Source organism: Gopherus flavomarginatus, chromosome 9 (assembly GCF_025201925.1).
Source record: "Gopherus flavomarginatus isolate rGopFla2 chromosome 9, rGopFla2.mat.asm, whole genome shotgun sequence".
NCBI classification, from domain to species: Eukaryota; Metazoa; Chordata; order Testudines; family Testudinidae; genus Gopherus; species Gopherus flavomarginatus.
The window spans coordinates 62,190,206-62,212,284 of record NC_066625.1 but is presented as its reverse complement, the minus strand read 5'-3'; the positions used below and the strand labels follow the sequence as shown (position 1 = coordinate 62,212,284).

The window sequence follows — 22,079 nt, the reverse complement described above, 5'->3', positions numbered from 1 at the left end:
AGAAGTGGGCTGTAGCCCACGAAAGCTTATGCTCAAATAAATTTGTCAGTCTCTAAGGCCTGGTCTACGCTACGCGTTTAAACCGATTTTAGCAGCATTAAACCGATTTAACGCTGTACCCATCCACACAACGAGGCCCTTTATATGATATAAAGGGCTCTTTAAATCGGTTTCTGTACTCCTCCTCAACGAGAGGAGTAGCGCTAAAATCGGTATTACCATATCGGATTAGGGTTAGTGTGACCGCAAATCAACAGTATTGGCCTCCAGCCGGTATCCCACAGTGCTCCACTGTGACCGCTCTGGACAGCAATCTGAACTCGGATGCACTGGCCAGGTAGACAGGAAAAGCCCCGCAAACTTTTGAATTTCATTTCCTGTTTGCCCAGCATGGAGCTCTGATCAGCACGGGTGGCATGCAGTCCCAAATCCAAAAAGAGCTCCAGCATGGACCGTACAGGAGATACTGGATCTGATCGCTGTATGGGGAGACAAATTTGTTCTATCAGAGCTCCGTTACAGAAAACAAAATGCTAAAGCATTTGAAAAAAATCTCCAGGCTATGATACAGAGTCCACAGCACAGTGCTGTGTGACATGCGTAACAGAAAGCCAAAGAATCAAATGGACGCTCATGGAGGGAGGGAGGGGGTACCGAGGACTCCAGCTATCCCACAGTCCCCGCAGTCTCCGAAAATCATTTGCATTCTTGGCTGAGCTCCCAATGTAGAGTCAAACACATTGTCGGGGATGGTTCAGGGTCTATCTCGTCAACTTACCCCCTCGCCCCCTCCATGATAGAAAAGGGGAAAAAATCATTTCTTGACTTTTTTATATGTCACCCTATGTATACTGTATGCTGCTGGTAGACATGGTGCTGCAGCAGTAAACAGTAGAATACTCTCTCCACCCGTCCCCGGTGGCAGACGGTACAGTGCAAAAGGACTGATAGCCATCCTCGTCATGAGCCCGTGAGTGCTCCTGCCCGGCCTCAGGTGAGGCTGGCTGGGGTCGCCTGGATAAAAATAGGAATGATTCCCAGTCATTCCCAGTAGATGGTACAGAACGGCTGGTAACCGTCCTCATCATAGCAACTGGGGGCTGAGCTCCAAAAGCCCCCTCCCTTTGCTGGGTAAAGAAAAGATTCTGTACTGCCTGGACTATCATAGCAGCAGGATGCTAGGCTCCTCTCCCCCACACTGCTTAATGTCCTGCCTGGACTATCATAGCAGATGGAGGCTGCCTCCCCCTCATTTTATCTCACTAACAAGTCAGTGTTTCTTATTCCTGCATTCTTTATTACTTCATCACACAAAAGGGGGGACACTGCCACGGTAGCCCAGGAAGGTTGGGGGAGGAGGGAAGCAACGGGTGGGGTTGTTGCAGGGACACCCCCTAAAATGGCATGCAGCTCATCATTTCTGCGGGATCTGACACGGAACAGCTGTGTTCTCTGGTTCTCTAGTACACTTGCCCCATATTCTAGGCAGTACTGACTCTATTTTTAGATACCATAAAGGAGGAATTGACTCGGGGAGTCTTTCCCATTTTTGTCTTTGCGCCCCCGGCCGACCTCAACCAGAGGCACTCATGACAGCAGCAGGCAGTAGAGAATGACCTGATAGCCATCTCCGCTGTTATGCAAAGGCAAATGAATGCTGCTGTGTAGCGCTGCAGTATTGCCTCTGTCAGCGGCATCCAGTACACATACGGTGACAATAAAAAAAAGCTGAACGGGCTCCATGGTTGCCATGCTATGGCATCTGCCAGGGCAATCCAGGGAAAAAGGGCGCAAAATGATTGTCTGCCGTTGCTTTCCCGGAGGAAGGAATGACTGACGACATTTACCCAGAACCACCCATGACAATGATTTTTGCCCCATCAGGCACTGGGATCTCAACCCAGAATTCAAAGGGGCGGGGGAGACTACGGGAACTATGGGATAGCTATGGAATAGCTACTCACAGTGCAACGCTCCAGAAATCGACGCTCGCCTCGAACCATGGACGCACACCACTGAATTAATGTGCTTAGTGTGGCCGCATGCACTCGACTTTATACAATGTTTTATAAAACCAGTTTATGTAAAATGGGAATAATCCCGTAGTGTAAACGTACCCTAAGGTGCCACAAGTACTCCTGTTCTTTTTATAGATTTCCTGATCTTCTTGGGGCCACTTTTTTAGTTTAAAAGATTTTGAGTCCTAAATTTCAGGTCCCAATTATGCAGGAATTTACACATGTTTAATGCTACACATTCCACAGACTTTAACTGAACTACTAATAGGTCTGGTATATACTGGGGGGAGGGGGAGTGTCAATCTAAGTTAGACAAATTCAGCTACGTCAACATAATTAAATCTACTCACCGCAGTGTCTGCACTGCGGTGAATTGACTGCTAATGCTCCCCTGTTGACTCCGCTTGCGCCTCTCACTCCGGTGGAGTACCAGAGTCGATGGGAGAGCACTCGGCAGTCAATTTATCATGTCTAGACTAGATGCGATAAATCAAACCCCGCTGGATCAATCACTGCCTGTCGATCCAGCCGGTAATGTAGACAAGCCCATAGTGTGTAAGCTTAAGCACATGACTAAGCCTAGACAGGCCCTAAATTGCTGGTCCTACAATAAGATCTATGCATGTGCCTGCACAGACCCCCAGTGATTTAAACAAGGTTCTACTCAAGTGTAAGCATCTATCTGCATGAAGAAACGTATAAGATCAAGGCCTAAATTTGATGATTTTTTTAAATGCACCTTATAAACCATTTTATGTTTAAATTCTAGTCCTTAAAAAAACAAAACAAAAACCCCATTATCATTCATTTAAAAAGATACAGAAAATGTCATCTGGCACAATGTAACTATTTACATTTTCCATAGAGACAAGGATGCCCTTCCCAGAAAAACAAAACGAAACAAAAAAACAAATAGTCATTTCTATTTCACTGGAAAAATGTGAAAAAAAAATCCCGTTTTCTATTTATGGCCATACATGTTAGTATGACACAGCATCCAACTTTTCAACTAGTAAGCCACACCCCATAAATCTAGATATAAAAATCCCTCCTTCTTTAGGGCACTGCAGAAACTCACACTGAAGTTTAGAACCTTTTCATAATAGTTTTACTGAAACACACCATTTTCTTGTTTTATTGTCAGCTTTTGATTTCTAGTTAGTGACAATAAGTTTAATGAGTACTGCAGCAGCTTAAATATTTGCATATAAGGAACAAGCACTTATGTTTTCTTTTTAAAGTAACCCAATATTTGGCTAGTGCTAAAACAAGGTTCTAGCACTTAATCACTGTAAAAAGGAAAGGAAAGTCATTCACATATAGCTAAAATTAGTACAAAGCATCCGAACTTTTCTTAGATTGACAAACTTTAATTCGTTCCTGATTGTGTTTTGGTTAAAAAGTTGTTGCTTCCCTCTAGTTGCAATAGAAATGATCTACATAGAGTTTGTGCCTAATTGGGAGGAGAAACCTAGAGAAAAAGGGGGCACCAATGTCCAGACACCGGCCAATTCCCGGGATGCTACTGCCTTCGCTCGGGGGACACCACCCAAGGAAAGTTTTCCTAGCACAGCCGCAAAGGGGTCTAGCTCACGCGCAGGTGCTATTTAAACACCGCCGAGAGCCATTACCAGGCTGATCAGTGTTGCTGAGGGGAAAGAGGGAAGCCGCCCCAAGGAGCCCCATCCTCTGCCCCCGGCCCTAGCGCGCTACGCCGGCGCGGGGGGGAATGGACAGAAAGGGCTGTTACCTGCGGCAGAAGGTAGGACTTGAAGGTGGGCTTGGCTGGCTTGAGCGAAAACATTGCGGCTGCCCCCGGCAGTCCCCGCTGGAGGCTGCTCCCCGCGTGAGGCAAACAGCGGGGTGAACCCCCAGTCCTGCCCGAGCCAGGCGGGGTCCGAGCCCTCGAGCCCCGCCGGCCCAGGGCTGCAGGCTCCCGGCGCTCTGGAGCTACGAGGCGGCGGAAGGCAGCACCACTGCCCCCCCGTTCCCAAGGGAGGAGTCAGCCGGCTGGGCAGGTCCGGCCTGGGGCTGCCCCGGCCCCTCATGGAGCCCCCGTCAGCCCCGCTGCTCCCTCCCCTGCGGGCCGGCGTGGAGGCGGGGGCGTGTGAGGGGAGCCTCCCCGCCCTAGCAGCTCCCTGCCTCCAGCAGCCGGAAGCAGCGGCGGCCTGGCTGGGCCCCGGAGGCTGGGGCCTGGGCGGCCATGTTGGAGGCGAGGCTGAGTCTGTACGGCAGCGCGGAGGGGCCAAGCGGCCGCCCCCAGAGGCGTTCCCCCCTCCGCCGCTTCCCCTGCTACGTGTGTGCCCCCTCCCCCGGCTGCGCGCCTCGCAGCCCGGTGACGGGGGCATCGGCCAAGCAGCAGCCGCGAGGGGGGTCTCGATGATCTCCCCGCTTTCCCCTGGGCTTTGCTCTGCGCTGCCTCAGCCTTGCCCGCCCCAGGGAAGGGGAAGCTGCCCCCCTCCCTCGGCTGGCCCCGCTGCTGCTGTAGCTTTCCACTTGCAATTTCCAAGCCTGATGTTGCCCCACCTCCTTGGAAAAGGTCCTTTCTGCTTTAACAACCACATACAGTGGAAGGGGGGAGGGGGAGTGTTACACGCACATTGAGGTTAACTAGACAAGCTGCTTTTGAGATCTCCGACCCATGAGTCCCCAGAGCTGGCTTCTGGCCTGAGACGACGGGCTTCTGGAGGGTTTCAGGCCTGCTTTCAAAATCTTATGCCATTGGGTGTGGCTATGGACCTCATGGCTTCTGCACCACAGCTGTGACAGTAGCATCAAATAGATTAGAAGGATGGCGCCTGCCAACATAGGCTACAGCAAAGGCAGCTTTTCACACCTGGAATCCCACTGTTGTCAAAAGTTACTTTGTCAGGGATAATTTATTTTCAAGATTTAAAACAATAAAATATATATGTAACACCGTATGTTACCCCCGATGACCAATAACTGATGTTTCAAACTCTCTGTATCATCTATTTTTCAACATTTTCTAATAAACTTTTTAATTTGTTTCTCTGTGTAAGAGTGCGTGTGTGGTACATGCTGTTCATTCATTCCAGAGGAAAACCTCAGGCTTTTCCATTCCCGGTCATAGGCAGCCATGGGTATGTTTACACCGTTTTTGGACAAGCTGTAATGCTCCTTCCCCCTGCCCTCTCCTCATGCAATCTTATTTACCAGGATCAAAGAGAAATCTGAAACAAGAATTAATAGCTATCTAGTCTGTCCCTGAGAGGGAGACAAATCAGACTCCCTGGCCATATTCTAATTCTATTACCATTAGGCATGTTGAATTAAATCCGTAGGACTACTCAAGGAGTAAGGAACTAGCCACAGTGAGTAAAAGTGGCAAAATCTGTCTCTATTGATGTTTTGTTTACTCCTACTGTATTTTGACTCTATTGTGAGGGTATTTCAAGGTCACTTCCTCTAGTTTCTTTTTCAGATGCTGGGATCAGTTCCAGCACAACTGTGAAACAGATGAAGAACTTAGGAAAAGAATTAAAATACCTACAGAGAATACTTTATGTAGCACTGTGAGCCTAACCAATACCCTATTCCCTTGTCAGCTAAATAATTTCTTAAAAAATATTTCTCAACATTAGACATTTTAGTACTTTATAGCTGTAGCTGTATGTATTAATTGTGTTTTTATTAAAATTACAAAAATCAAGTACCTGCTTTGTCTGTAAACATAGCACACAGTAATACTTAGTTGCACAGTGCAACATTTTCAAGGGGCTGAGAAAACATTAGCTATTTAATCGACATCTTTTATCAAGTGAGTATTCTGTCCATTTCCAACAGTGAAAATGAGAGAGCTCCACACAGCATGGAAACAGCAGAGCCAGGAAAAAAATTCAGGAGTTTTTGGTTTGCAGTCAAATTATTGTCTCTTTGCACTTGGCTGTGAGCAAATATGATAAATACAAGGATTTTAAGGTCTAATAGAATAATCCTGACTAGAGCATTCAGCATAGTTGCTGCGGCGCTTGGAAAGTGACACGTCAATGAAAGCTCAACACCAGTTGTGGCTGATGAAAGTTAAATGATGGTCTGGGATGATTATTTGTTACGCTGCCAGGCTTTGCACACTATGAATTGATTGAAATAACTTCTGGATTAACTGCTTCCCTTGCCACCTCCTCAACCAATATCAACTGGAGAATGTATTGTGGTCTTTCACATATTCTGTATTTAATAAAAAAAAAAGTTGTACAAAATCCTAAGTGAAATAGAAAGAGATCATTAATGGTTTATAGCTGTGGCCAGATGAAAAAGTAAACATGAACACTCACATAGAATATAACATACCTCAATAATCTGTAACATAACCCGCGTGTGATGCACACCTATGTGGAAGATAATTTTACTCAATTCTGGTGGTGCTCATGTGGCTAGTTACTTTGGACCCTGTAGTCTGGAAGGAGCACTGGGAGAGAAAATCTTAAGCATTACCTTGGTAGATACCCCAACAGAAAAATGAGGGTGTGTGTATGGAGTTTGTTCACAAAGGCCTGCCCCCCAAACCTACAAGAGGCCAGAGCCACCCTATAACATTGGCCTACGGAACAGCTCCAGGAATTCTTCTCCTACGTCTGTCCACTTAGAGTGGTCGGAGCTATGTAGAAAATATAATGCTGCCCCAGGCTAGCCATACTATCTTTTCTGCTCAAATTCCACAAGGCTAGATGGGAAACAGTGTGGCCTGCTGTCCTGGCCCTTAATTCATCCATACCCCCCAGTTAGCCTGTCTCCAATCCTTTTCTCTGTGTAACCCCACACTTAAAGAGTGCCCTTTGCAGTGCACAAAGGAGAGGTGGTGCCAGGGAGATGGCTGATGCTTTTTGGTACAGAATCCGTGGGAGTTCTGTTCATGAAGAGTCATTTTTGCACACAGACCTGGGGAGGACAATCCAGGCCTTTTATTTTTAATGCTCCATTAGTAGGGCTGAATATTCAAGTTCATAAATGAGCTTCCTATCCTGCTTTAACAATGAGTTAACAATCATAACAAAATCATTACTATTTACTATTGAAGCAAAAGGTTAAAAGGAAAACTGGTGTACTTTTACCTTAAACAGCTAAATATATCTCAGTATAGCTTGCTGTATGGTATCCCTTTATTAATAAAGAAATCAATATACAGTTTCAAACTAATAAAATCAACACAGTTTTAGAAATACCTGCTCATGTCACAGTAGCTCTAGTCAATAGCCCTGATTCAAGAAATATACTTAGTCAGGAAGGGTGCTTAAAAGAGTGCTTTAAGCCTAGAGAACTACATGTGTTTTAGGCTCGTACTTAATTTAAAAAAGATATGCATACACTTAAGTGCTTTCCTGAATCAGAACCAATGAATGGGAATGTTATCCCTCAGTGAGCCCTGACAGCTTATACTTTCCAGAAGAGGTTTGATGATGGAAAATTAAGCAAACACTTATGCACATTAAAAAAAAAAATTTACTCCTGTGAGAAATATCATTGAAGTCAGCCTGCAAAGTGTGATAGGATTTAGTTGTCATGGGTAATTTCCTAGTTCATTGTAATCCGATGGGGATTGAGATAACTAAATCCACAAGCAGAATTCTATCTTTAGCTAAAATCATAGGCCAAAAGAAAAAAAATGGTCTATGATTTTCTGATGTAGATTTTATGCAACAGTTGAGCTATATTTCTAATATACAGTACTTCATCCATAATGCTGTAGGGTGGTATTTAAATAGTTTTACAGTAGTACTGTATATATATAGCATTTGGGCACATAGAGAGAAATATAGAACTCATGTATTAACATATGGGAGCACAAAATTTATCTTGCTCAAACAGCTCTGTACTGCACATGCTGGTCCTGATTCAGCAAGCACATGCTTAAACATTGAAATTATGGGCCTGGTCACAGGCTTAAAGCTAAGCACATGCTTTATAGGCTCAGGGTTAGAGCACTGAGAAACTTACAGGCTCAAGTCCATTAAGGACTTGTCTACATGGGGAAATTTACTGATACAATTCTATCGGTATAACTTCCCATATGGACACGCTTTTTCCAGTTTAGCTTATTCTGCTACCAAAGCAACAGGCTAAAGCAGAAAAAGATATTCTTATTCAAGAATAAGTGTCTCTACATGGGAAGTTATACCGCTACAATATAAATACACTCGTACAATTATGCCAGTAACTTTCCATGTAGACAAACCATAAAAATGATCGTGGACTGAGTTGGAATGGCAACTGGGTGTTACATAGTAAAATGCAACTGGTTGTCATTTGGCAGTTGTCCCATAGTCACAAAAGGGAAACACAAAGCCCACATGGGGGGGGGGGGGAGTGAGAGCCCGCCTTCTTTACTGTACAGTTAACCTGCACTCTTTATGCTTTCATGGAGGAATTTACCTTGTCTAGTGCTTAAAGCTAAGGACTAAGAGTCAGGGTTCCTGCTCTTGACTGGCCTTGGCCCTGATCCAAAGTCCGTTGAAGTCAACAAAATTGAGCTTAATAAGGTTAGAATCAGGCTCTTTGACCCTAGCCTCAACCTGGCTTCTCTTTTTTCTTAAGTTATTTGTGGGCACAATTCACGTTACTGAGCCATCTTTGTACTTTGTGTACCCACAAACCCAAAAGTTCAAGTGACATGGAAAAGGGAGGTTAGCTTTTCATTTTTAAATTGTCCTGTAATTCTCTCTATGCCTATACAATAAGAATATATTATTACCCTTTTTTGACCCATCTGGCCAGTCAAAGTATTGGGCCCTGACGATGTTTCAGTTGGAAGCAGAAATTTATGATAGCATCTGTTATTTTCTTTGATGCAATCTTGTTTATTTACAAGGAACACAGGCAAAGAAAAATGAGCAGAGTGCTAGCTTATTTGCTTACAGTCCCAAGCCTCTTAGGTAGCTCCAGACCCAGAACCTTCCTCAAGGCTTCACCACGGTCACACTGTGCTTGGCTCTCTTCCTTCCTTTGAGTTTCATTTTTGTCTGCTCTGCCTCCCGTTTTCCCCCAAAGACCCTCTACCCAGACAGTACAATATTCAGGAAAACCCCACTGCCCTCTCAATGCAAAATTCCTGGATGGGTTCACAACTCCTTTTGTCTTAGGTGGTGGGTTTGTGATTAACTTGTCCTGATAGTCATGTTAAGTGAAGGGCATATTCACACTCGATGGTAAAGAGGCTTGGTGATCCATGCACTCACCAGTATCTCAGCATACAAATATATGTGCCTTCAGAACTTGGGTGCTGAATGTATTAATAAAATGTTACAGAGAAGAAACCTAATTACAGCTCTGGAAAATATTTCTGTTTAATGAACAATTGTATTTTTTCTGTACATTGTAAAAAGCTACAAACTGCAGATCGTGGTTTTGTATCTGTTTCTGGTTTGGAGTTTGATCTCATACAGCTCCTATTATTCATGAGCCTTTTGGGAAAATGTTCCTCTTTTGCTTCTTTGTAGCAAGCACTGGCAGACTCCCCTTTTGGTGAAGTCTATCTTCTCCTTTTTTGCTTTGAACCTTTGGCTGAGATTCGTATCAGGGAATGGTGCAAAATGTAAGATATGCCAAGAACAACTTCCAAGGCAGCACGACGTCAGTGAGTTTGGTCATGAAGATCCTTGTTCTAGGTTTGGCTGCAGTAACCTACAGAATGCAAATAGCTTGAGTCCAATGACAGGATGAAGAACTCCACTGATTTGGTTACGTCTGCTCTAGCATCTGGCTGACACAATTTAATGGACAAATAAGGAGCAATGGGAAAAAATAACGAGAAACAGGTTTTACTCATGTTTTGTGTTTCATCCTTATGTGACAATGCAAAGTATTTAAAGGTTTTGAAAGTTAAAAAAAATACTTCTGATTCTGCCTTTGGTGGTTATCAGGAAAGCCAGAAGCTGAATATTAATTGCTTAGCTGGCAAACATATAGATGCTATGGGAATTATCATGTGATCATCCAGTACAGGAACTTGGCATCTGCAGTGGAAAGGCTGTATCATCAGGAACCCCAAACTGAGAAAGTAAGAGCCAGTCAATCATCAGAAAAGGCTGAGGGAAAAGAGACAGCAGATAGAAATGACACTGCCAGGTATCAGGGTGCAGACCTATGACTTATCTGCATAACTCAGACAATGATAAATAGTGTGTATTCAGTCATTCTGATTGACTGGTTTTATTAGTTATGGATGTGGATGTATGATTAAAGGGCCACTGTTTAGTAACTGTATTTAAAATAAAACTAATTTCACCACACAATTACATTTATTTTTAATTGTTTGTGCCGTTTGTTTACTCCCCCAATCAAGCTGGAACAGAGATAACATTATAGTGTATGTTTGGGTTGCAAACTACACATTAAATTATAAAAAATTCATTTTTAATTTATGATCATATTTCTAATTTTAGTTTTACTTTTAAGAAAACCTAAATTGGGTGCCTAAAAGTATTCAGATCCACAGGCAATTAGCTGTCAAGCTAATCACTAATATCTGGCAACTGTTTACTTACCTTATGTAAAGTAGGTTAACAATTTTGGCCTGTATATTGCCATTGTTTTGTATCAGAGCTCACGTTTAAGTCAATAGCAGCAAACGCTGTTAAAAAATCATGATTGTCTTGTATTTTGTTAGCTTGTTAGGAAAAGCCCAGATTAAGACACATGATACACATAGCAGCCAGCATCAGTACCATGATCAAATTATGTTCTCATTTAGCTTAATGGGATTGCATGGGAGTATCTGGGCATAAAACATTGTCCTAGGTTTTGGGAGTATTAAAATAAAGGTCTAAGAATTCAGGGCCTGATCCTTGCCTGATCCAAACAAAACATCCAATTGACATAAATGGAGAACTTTGATCATCATGCTCTGGTGGTGGAGTTTGAAAAGGAAAAAATCCTGTATTTTTAAAATCTCATGGAGCAGCTTACAAGGGGCACTGTAGAGTAAATTCCCCACATTTCATTCTGTACTTGCTCATTTACGTTTTTATTTGACATTTTAAAGACACTGTTAAGTCATTATCTCTTGCAGTATTTCTACCCTGCATCCTTTCTGGAATCAACAACTTTCTATTCTAGAGACAGAGCGGTAGCCATGTTAGTCTGGATCTGTAAAAAGCAACAAGAGAGTCCTGGGGCACCTTTAAGACTAACAGATGTATTGGAGCATAAGCTTTTGTGGGTGAATACTCACTTCACCCAGGAAATCTTATGCTCCAATACATCTGTTAGTCGTAAAGGTGCCACAGGACTCTGTTGCTTTACTCTAAGAGAGCACATTTCTCTGCAAAAGCTCTTGCTGTTGTGATACTCTTTTCACGGCAGTTCCAGAGAGCACCTCTACAAATCTTTTTCTGCTTTTCTACTGGAGACAGATCCTGTTTTATAAGCTAAAATCCCTGGTGGGTTTGTTACGTGAGAAATGGTGCAGCTTGTCTCTTCTGTATTCTGCGCTGAAAGCACTCTATTAACATTCAAAAAGGTCAGTGAAGGTAAATTCAAAGATGAGACAGATTTTTCAGAGGGTTGTTCTCATGAATGAGATTGACCTAAAGGGACAAAATACTTCAACAACTTGTTGCCACCATCTTTTCTTCATCCTTCAAGATGGTCACAATTTTGCTTTAAAAAACAAAAACAAAAACAAACAAAAAAGAGAGTGAGAGAGAGAGATTCCCAACACAAACTCTTGGCTTGATTCCCAGTTCGATTAGGTTACCAGTTACAGTGGAGTCACATAACATGAACACAACTTGACAGACTACTTAATTACAAATGTTTCTGTCTTTTACAGGTGATAGATTATGATTTTGTAATCTAACATTACAGTTTTGCCCTTATATATGCAAGTCCTGTTTGTGTCCTGTCACTATCTATCTATGTCATGGTGTGTCTGCAATGATTATTGTTTATCTTGTTAATTTGAAGCTGTCTGTTAAGGGATGATACATTGTCATAGCCTTCTCTTTCTAACAGAAACTGTCACAGTATTTTTCCTTAATCAAATAAATATTCTCCCTATACTCTTATCTACTCTGAGCAGACTCACTGAAATCAATTGGATTATTTGAGAAGTTAAGGTCTGACTCTAAGGAAGTGTATCATGTTCTAGCCTATGGAAGCTTGCATTTAAATCTGGTTTCTTTAAAAATATTTTTTTCTCCATTGCATGTAAACTGTACACAATGTTGTGTTATTACATGAGTCCATTATGTGAGCGAGGCTATTAGAATTTAAAAAATATATAAAGGTAAAAAATGAAACTTTAGCATGCAGCCCTTTCTTCCAACAGCATTGCCAAAAAAACACAACAGCACCAAAACACACACACAAGAGAGCCTGAAATTGCATTGATCAACTTTGCCAGTGCCTCCATATCATTAAAAATTACAACTAATTTATATCGTATCAGATCTGCAACAGCATTTTGTTTCAGCATTAGTGCTCTTCAGATTAAATTACAAATGCAATTTCATTCCTTATGTATAATGGTTTTATGATCTGGACAAACATCCATTATGGAATAGATTGAAACCAATTTTATACTGCAGTTCTACTCTGAAAAAAATGACCTGTTAGCAGAGGATCATGAGGTTTAAAGGCTATTGAAAATGTTTGCACTGGAGAAGTTCTCCATTGGAAAATGCTGATTTGATGGAATCAAAATGTTCATTGTGTTAATTCTGTCAATTTTTGACAAAACTAGGCCAGTTTCCAGAGAGCCCGCCTGTCTCTCCATTTGCTCCTGCATCCTCTGCTTCCCAGCAGGTTGGTTGGCAAGCTCCCTAGCCCCCCAACTTTCATGCTGTCTGTTGGCCTTGCCAGCCCCTCTGCATTATTCAAAAATAGTCCATTTTGATTGTTCTGAAACAGGAGAGGTTTTTTTATAAGTCCTTGTGGTGGAAACATTGTTTTGAATTCAAATGAAAACCAGAATGTCCACATTTTGTGAAAAGAAATTCCCATTTTCAAACCAGCTCCAGCTATTGAGTTTCACTGATTCATGATCAGATTTGATCCCCTTAGATCTTAAGTGCCAGTCAAGCTAGATTCCTGAGTGCCTGTGCACCATCTCAAGATATGGCCGATTGAACAAGCATTGCCACCTCTCTTGATTTAATTATGAATCTGATGATATTTGGTGTTTTTCCTAAAGCTCCTGGAGTCACAAAACCTGAAATGCTCAGTCACATTGTTTTAAAAAAAGTTTCTAGCCTTCATGTTTGTGGAGAAAAAAAGCCTGAAAACATGAACAAGAAGGCAAATAAAAAGAAGTCAACATTTATTTATATATTCACTAGGATTGCAGGATCAAGGCCTTATAAAGGTATCACTCCATAGAATCCCATCTAACTTAAAATTACTGGAAACCATTAACTGAAATTTTGCTTTGGAAAACATTTACTTCATGTATTCTGTAAAAAAGAACAGACAGGCTGCAGTGTTTTCAGTATCCTTACAGTGACAAATTTGTTACATTATATTTATTATTTCATACCTTTTTGGTATTGTTCCTAGAGCTAATATAACTGATTATTTGTACACAAATAAAATAAGTTAAAAAGTCATTTAAGAGAGTTCCATGTTAGTCTAATTCAATGGTTAATTTGAGATAAATTAATAATTTAAAATTAGAAAGTGACTGGGCAAATAAAACATGGTTTAACACAATTTATAAAGATGTTACAACAAGATGCATGCAACATACTGTACTGCATACTGAAATGGATACTGCTCATTTAGGAAAAATGCTGAAAACCTTTCTCTCTTTTGAGTTTGCTGATGAATCAGTTTCCGGCAAGAGTGTACAGGCAAATAATAAAAGGCATCTGCAAATTAGAACAAATATTTTCACTACACATATAAAATCACCATGAAATTGCATCAAACTGTCATACAGCAGTGTAGAAGTGCAACAATATCAAATGTAATTCCATTTTACAACAGCAAATCTCAAATTCTAAGAAACTGAATAAAAAAGCCCTCATGAAAAAAAAAATCCTGTCTTCAGGTCCCGATAACATTGACAAGTCTTTGAATAACAACATCAGGGAGAAGTGCCGTAGTTCGTGAAGAATGAACTTCTATAACTGTCCATTTAATTTAAGTTTAGCAGCACTGTATAGTATAGGAACATGTTTTAGATGGAGATATTTGATACTAATGACAAAAACATGAGGCAGCCAACACCTTACTAGAATCTTGACACACACACGTACACACACATACACCCATACCCACACACCACCCCTCCTTTCTTTTTCAAATATTGTAGTAGAGTTTTAATTTTAAAGACTGAGCCCCATGCTACAGTGGATCTGATGATGGAAGAAAATACATATTAAACTCTACAATTTCAAAATAGTGCATGTAAAAATCCTGGTTACAAACAGCAGGACTTGAATGTAAACCTTTGAACAGCAGTCTGTAAGGAAAATAACTTTGAAAGTCAGCTAGCCTGTTTTCTTTCTTATCTGTTAAATAGTGCATTTGCCCTACAGTAAGGGGGCTGCCTTGAATATTTTTGAAAAGTAGTCCTGGAAAGTAACAAATAAGAACCACTTAATCAAAATATAACATCACCAACAAAATTGCCAGAAACAAGTACATTTTAGTACTGCACTTTGCAATATCTTTGAATGACGACTCTTCGTTTGAAAGATGTGAGTTGGGAAAACACTGACTATAAATTGTGAAATTTAGGCCCCCTTAATGGAAGATAAAAGGGAGCAGCAGAGCCTATTTTGTGGAGTTTGTTTTCCCTATGTAAATTGTTATGTAAATTCAAATTTTGTAAATCCCCCCTCATTTGGGGGGATTTAAATTTTTATAGATTTCGAGGGAAAATCACTTGATCTTCCTGTACAAGAAATGTTCAAAAGAGACAGGTGGGATTCAAACTAATAAAACCGAAGTGGCTGTTCAGGTTCTATTTTCACAAGAGAAGGAAAATATAGAAAATATGACCAACAAAAAATTTATCATGGTTTTGAAGCACCTAAAAACAAGTTTCAGGTGTTTTAGTGCCTGCCACTTGTGCTCCCCAGTTGTCATTAAAATGAAATTCCTGAAGGAAGAAAGGTTTGTTGCATTAGATTTGTCTGGAATAAAGGTGTGTATGTACTTCATCAGTACTTGTCACTCATTTTACAGTTGTACTTATTTATTTAAATTAAGCAAATTCCATTTACTATGAGGCTCCACTGTAACCTCTGGTGATGCAAGCCACTGATGCAGGTCTTGGACTCTCATTTTCCCACTTCAACCCCCACTAAGTGTTTTGAAATAATGAACACTGCCAGTTAAAAATATATGTAGTTCCCAAAACAGAGCCTCCAGAAAGCAGTTATTTCCAGTATGATGCCCAGCTTAAGGCAATTAGTTTAGAGTGTGTGTATGTGTGTGTGTATGCATGCATGCTTGCTAAAGAGGATACTCCTTCTCAAAGTAACAGAAAACAAGATGCCATTATCCATGTTCAAAGACAAGTGAAATATTCTGGTAATAGACCAAACTGATGGCTTCCAAGTCCTGCTGTTCTTGGAGCAACCTGCATTTTTTTGTATTGTTTTAACTCAGTTTATGTCTATTTTATTGACTGAAAGTCACTTCTGATGTGCATTCCTTGGTAATTTAACTAAGAGGTATCCGTGAAATCAAGGAGATTGCAAAACTTTCCTTTGCATTCAGTACTTTAAAGGAAAAAAAGACTACATCCATAAGGAAATCAGGTGCACATGTGAAGATAAAGCTAGTCCAAAAAGTTTGAATTTAGCAGCTTTCCAATGAAAAAAGGGAGAGAATTTTCTCAATTATTTATGCAAATATTTTCCAGTTTTCAACCAGCTCTAATAAAGACTCAATCAATAAATAAATGTGGAAGGCCGACGGACCCCAGAAAGGTCTGGACCACTTAGCTTTTTCTTATCATGCCTAGACTTACATCCACCCCTAAAGCCATGTCTTCCTTTCACCCAAATCACAAAGCATTTGTTTGAGAACAGGGCATTAACATTTCTACAGAATTAAAACTACAGAAAATCAGTATAGGCAAGATTTTTTAGGAATTACATTTTCAAACATTTCTGTTCAGTGTGGTATATTTGTTAAACTAATCCAAACAAATTCTTGACCATCACTGCCACGTGAACCATTTTAGCACTCAGTTTCTGTGGAAGTGTTTTCCTGCTTAGCTTTTTTTTCTTCTGTTGCACTGCCACAGGCCACCACTAGATTAGTTACACTGCTGGCGTGTCCTGGTCTATTTAATTTGTCCTTAATGGACTTGGCTTTCCGAGAATGGCTGTGTAAACTCTTTGATCGTACAGATGGGAATCTATCAGTCCTGTCTGGCTTCACTGACAGTAAGTTTTCTGTCTCAGTCCTGTCGGTGACGGGTGTATAAGTATGAGAGGCACTGACACCTGCTTCGCCAACATCGCTGTCATCTTCTGTATCTGTCAGTAACTGTTTCTGCTCTGCTTGCCTTTCTGCTTCAGACTCACCAGGATATTCTGGACTAGGTTCATTAGAAAGTTTCTGTTCAACCTGGTATTTCCACTCACTAGTCCACCGTTCAACTGTGGAAGGGCACACTTGATCCATTATGGTGTTGTATTCTGCGGTCCAGTTGTTGACCCCTCCAGCCAGTTTCCCTCCATGTGCAAATATAAAGCTCCTTGACTTTAGCATGGTTGTTTGACAAGCATTGAAAGCTTCAGCAGGGTAATAGCGCATTGCCTTAGACTTGTCTAAGGGATAAGAGATAGTAGCTTCTAACTTGGTCCTTTCTACTGTTAAATGAGTGTTCTGAAAATCTGGTCTTGTGACTGACTGTCCATTCATAACAATATCTGTTTGCTTTATGCTTTGGGGAATTGTTTCATCACTCTTGGAAATCCCTTGCTTGTCATCAGATGAAACACAAATGTCTGAATCAGATCGGGGTCTAGTGACATTCTGTGCAATTTCTAATGTAGATTTATTGTAATCTGTAGTGGCAACTGTATTAGCACTGGAGATATAGCGAAGACTACCCTGACATTCTGGAACCAGCTGCATCTTTGAGTCTGCACAATCTCTCTCTTCTTTCGTACCAAAATAATAGGCTTTTTTGTGCAATGCCATGGCTGGTGACATTGGGGTGGTGCTATCATCAAATGTTAACTCATCACCGCTGACATGGTATCTGTACATGCTGTAGCCATCAGAGCTGTTGACACTGCTTTGCCTCAGGAGGTAAGCGGCATCACATTCAGAAGAAGCCCCTGAGCGTGTATGCGTCAGCTCGGATTTGTCAATACCTACCAGCTTTTCGAGGGCATTCACCATCCGACCAGATAGCTCCTCTAGTTGAGAAAGTCGAAGGTCAACTGTCTGAAGAGAAGCTTTCATAAAATGTTCTCTTTCATTCACTTCTTCTAACCTCATAGACATGTTTTCCACTCTATGGAATATAAGAATAAGATTAATTAAATATCCCATAGAATGTTTTCAAGTAACACACTAATTTCTGCTGAGTAATGTTAGAGTTGAATTTTGCACCATACACTTTCCTTATTAATAACTATGTCAAAGGTCAGACATGCTGAATGTGCAATTTTCACATATGGGGTGAAATTTGCTCCTGAGCAGAAAGCCAGAACAAGATTTCTGCAGCTCCTAAGTCCCACTTAAGCTTTCAAAACAGAACTTAAGTCATGCATAAGTCTTGTGGTGGCCCTCTGAATAGCAGAGAATTTTACAATATATGCGCTATCTATTTTAAGGAACAGTTCACTCTTCTAATGCACAAACTTCTCTCCATTTTGTACAAAAGTTTGTGTAATACACTCTACTATATTGTGATTTTCCAACAGTGGAAGTATTGAATATATATATGTAAACTGTTGAAAACCTCGCTTATAGCTACACTACAGTGTCACAATATTTGGTATCTTACTGTCTAGTCATTTCTGTTTTCTACCCCTGTACCTCTTTTTGTTTAAGAAAAGATCTGTCATATTTGATTTTTAGTATTAATCATTATCTTGTTAAACCTATTCTGCCATTTAATTATTATGGAAAGACTTTCAGAACCTCTTGAGGAGAAAGCTGAAAACTTCTCAGTTTACAGCTGGAGGTCGATACCTTTTATTTAAAAAAAGGGAAATTATATGAAATTACACAGCACTTAATATTGCAAATGTGGAACATTAACAGCTTTCTTTTAAAATTACATTGTACCAAATTATTTGTTCCCCAAAACTTGGAAAAAAAAATCAATGATGCAAGATGCGGAAACTCTTGATAAAATGAATCAATCATTTACTTTTTGACATCTTAATTCGCACCAAAGCCAGTAGGGTTTTCTGGGGTGCAAAGAATGCAGAATCCTGCTATAAATGAATGTCAAAATCCCGAAGAGAGTTTTGGATAGTCTCTTACTTTGAGCAAGGAGTTTTAACATCAGATTCCCTTGCTGTGAACCTGTTTCATTTCTTATTGCCTTACCTCAGATCTATCCCACTCCAATAATTTACTGTTTATGGGTATTTGGATGGCCATGGGATATTCATGAAAATATCTGAGAACTCTTACAGTTTCACAAATTCTAACACCAATTGTTATTCATCCAAAAATTCATAATGGAAACATATTATATACTATTGCCATTCTTTAGTCTTCTGTTTAAAAACTGTCAGACATCCATTCATGAAGCAGAAACAGTACCCACTGTGACCTAGTTGACCAATCACACACCACAATTAACAGTGAAAGTGAATAGTATACAAAACTATCTATAAGTTGAAGTATATTTGCATGTAATTCAGTGAATGATTGTGAATAAATTTGCAGAAATCAGATCTAGTTTCCAAAACAATCTGAAGAACTTTCTAAAATAATATTATCAGCTCCATTTGTACAATAAAGCAGTTAATTAATCTGATTCATGTTATTGAAAGATTTTGCACTTTCTGTTGAGCTATGCTAATTACACTATACAAAATGGAAATTTAATCTCTCTCTCCCCTTAGTTATTTAGTGTCCAGGCAAGTACAAGTCATGTCAGTCTTGAGGTAAACATGTTTTTATATTTCTTTCCACACATGCCATGTATAATAGTCATTCTTCTCTGTAAGGAACTCTATTAATTATATGGGAAGTATTTTCTAATGACAGATTCAAATTTTGACTTGATATAAGATCAAGATAATGGTGAAAAACACATTTGGTTGCTGCATGAAAGAGAATGTACTCAGGAGTTTATGGAATTGTGCACTACTTTAGCCTTTTATTTCTACTTTCCAATTATGTACGAGATTTGCAAACAGTAGAATCATTAAAAAATCTATTAAAAATTCTTTCCATTTTCTTGTATCATTTATCGCATAATGGAAGTTACAGTGCAGGAAGACTGGATATAAAAACTACACACTGGGATGTGATTAGAGATCACACACTAGCAAATCAACTGTGGAAGTAAATTGACATTCTTTTGCTCTCACACACTAAAACTGGTGGAGCATCTGGAGCAAGAAGCCATGAGAAATATGCAGATCTACTTTGTGACCATGTACCATAATGAATCAGAGAAGCATATTGGTTCTACTCTATTCGCTGTCACAATAGCCCTGATTTTGACAAATTGCCATGACATAAACAGTGCTGTAGAAATTACACACACACGCACATTTCATTTACTCTCTGACTCCCAGACTGCACATAGACACTACTTGATGTTCAGGACACCTCCCAGTCAGAAAGATGTTAAAGAATTCAGAGAAAGAATTTAAGTGGTAGTGGCGTTGTGGAAGGATTAAACTTGACATAACGGCAGCCATTGTGTGCGTCCAGCTGAAAAACCATTAGCTGAAAACTAATTAGCTGAAAAACCAAATACCACACAGTTAAGAATAATTGTTAGGAATCTGAAAGGCCAAGACAAATAGATGCATGATTGTGGTTTTGCTAATCAGAATAAGAGGATGGAACAGAGAGTTAATGAACCATAAGAATGGAAGAGGGTGTTTGGATAGCCGACCTTGGTTTTGAGTGTCCCTTACATAGATGTTTTATTGTTGTTATGACTAGAAATGCTTTACTGATAAGGGATAATGAGCAATTTGCTGAAGCTAGGAGAACTGGTGACCCACTAGGAGTCACTAAGAGTTATGTGCTTTATTTAAGTTAGCTGTAAAAGAATACACTTTGGAGCAGTTCAAGGAGCTTTTCTTCGAGGAGAGACTGACATCTTTTCCTCAGCAGCTGGACGGAAGAAGGACCCCAGGTGCCTGGCTGTTGATCACTTGAAACCATCTCAGACTTTGGGTAACTATGTTTGGGTGCTCTAAAACTATTGCCATGGCATGTGCTTGAGACTCAGTAAAGAAGGAGCTTTGAGTGAAAGCATCTTGTTTGTCCTAATCATTCATCAGACAGAGGAGCTGTGTCCCCATTGACTTATTCCTGACACCACCTGCAGAAAATGGATTAAGTCACCACCATTTTGGGTTCTGAAAACCTCAGATAACAGTGGCACTGATTTGTGAGGATTTCTTAAAAGAAACATATGGATAGAGTGGTCACCATTAAAGTGTTGACATCTACTGCTCTGAGTTAATTAGCATTACTGTGGCATTGCAGGTATTCCCTTTGCTATCACAGTCACACTGACTATTTGCACATGGTAAATGTGATGACTTGGCTAAATGATGACTGAGAGGATTATTATATTTGGCTATTGTTATTCTAAAGGTGTTAAAAACAGCAGAATAATTTAGGATGGTCCTTAGGGTGGGGCTATAACTAGGGATTAGTGAGTATGCAACAGGGTAAAGGAATATGTAAACTGAATATCAGGTATCACTTTCTTAATAGCGAGATTTCTTATTTTGTGGAATAGTCATCCAAGGGAATAATAGAAGGCCCATCATTTGAGTTATTTTAAAACTGCCACTGGAGTAGGTAGAGCATGTGAAAACATTCTGTAGGGAAAAACCGTGCAACAGCAGGGTTGTTGATTAGACGACCTAATAATAGGGACATATACTACTACTGGTTAGGTCTTCATATGTACAAATATTACCTAAGCCTCCCAACACCTCAGTGAGGTACACGTATGATTGCTATTTACAGATGGGGAAGCTGAGAGAGAGTTTAAATGATTTGCCCAAGACCTCAGAGGGAATCTTTACCAGCTCTGAGATTAGAATTCAAGAGTTCTGGGTGTCCAGCCCCGACATGCAGACCACTAGAACATACTTCTCCCATCCTATCTCACTGCTCTTGTCATTTGATTCCACTCTAATACAATAGGGCAATCTGATGGAAATCGAGCAAGTCGTTATTTGTTAAACAAGTAGAGAAAACATCTCTGAACTTCACACAGTTGTGGTGGGGAGGGAGAGGAAGTGTAGAGGTAAAATGTGGGCAAGGCTCTTGCAGTACACCCACACCACACAGAAGCAAACAGTGCTAGAGTTCTCATGAGAAAAACTGCTCTTGTCAGAGATTCAGGGTACATCTATACTACGGGATAATTCCGATTTTACATAAACCGATTTTATAAAACAGATTGTATAAAGTCGAGTGCACGCGGCCACACTAAGCACATTAATATCAGAGACTGAAGCTGCATTTTCTCTCTTAGCTGTTCTTTTCTATTTCCTCCACATTAATTCAGCGGTGCGCGTCCATGGTCGAAGGCTAGTGTCTATTTCCGGAGCGTTGTGCTGCGGGTAGCTATTCTGTAGCTATCCCATAGTTCCCGCAGTCTCCCCCGCCCCTTAGAATTCTGGGTTGAGAGCCTAGTGGCTGATGGGGCAAAAATCATTGTCGCGGGTGGTTCTGGGTAAATGTCGTCAGTCATTCCTTCCTCTGGGAAAGCAACGGCAGACAATCATTTCGCGCCGTTTTTCCCTGGATTGCCCTGGCAGACGCCATAGCACGGCAACCATGGAGCCCGTTCAGCGTTTTTTTTTTTTACAGTCACCGTATGTGTACTGGATGCCGCGAACAGAGGAGATATTCCACAGATCTGTCCTTCTGTGCTGTCTGCTGCTATCATGGGTGCCCCTGGCTGAG

General features: G+C 40.6%; 2 protein-coding genes and 1 long non-coding RNA gene across 5 annotated transcripts in view; 1 reads left to right on the top strand and 2 right to left on the bottom strand.

Moving 5' to 3' along the window:
• MTMR10 (myotubularin related protein 10) overlaps positions 1 to 5,196 on the bottom strand; it is a 63,832-nt gene extending 58,636 nt beyond the window's left edge. Inside the window, exon 1 of the mRNA XM_050967938.1 lies at positions 3,769 to 5,196. Within this exon, the coding sequence (XP_050823895.1) occupies positions 3,769 to 3,822 (54 nt within the window). The 5' untranslated portion in view covers positions 3,823 to 5,196. The remainder of the gene's footprint in view (positions 1 to 3,768) is intronic.
• Positions 3,622 to 5,691, top strand: LOC127058285 (uncharacterized). The gene is made up of 2 exons (XR_007776333.1): positions 3,622 to 3,780; positions 5,464 to 5,691. It is a non-coding gene; the product is annotated as an uncharacterized LOC127058285 (long non-coding RNA).
• A 9,297-nt stretch (positions 5,692 to 14,988) lies between these two features.
• The window catches only part of TRPM1 (transient receptor potential cation channel subfamily M member 1), a 173,301-nt gene continuing 166,210 nt past the window's right edge, over positions 14,989 to 22,079 (bottom strand). For all 3 annotated transcript variants that reach the window (XM_050967894.1, XM_050967896.1, XM_050967895.1), the window contains exon 26: positions 14,989 to 17,460. In XM_050967894.1, coding sequence (XP_050823851.1) covers positions 16,170 to 17,460 — 1,291 coding nt within the window. In that variant the 3' untranslated portion in view covers positions 14,989 to 16,169. The remainder of the gene's footprint in view (positions 17,461 to 22,079) is intronic.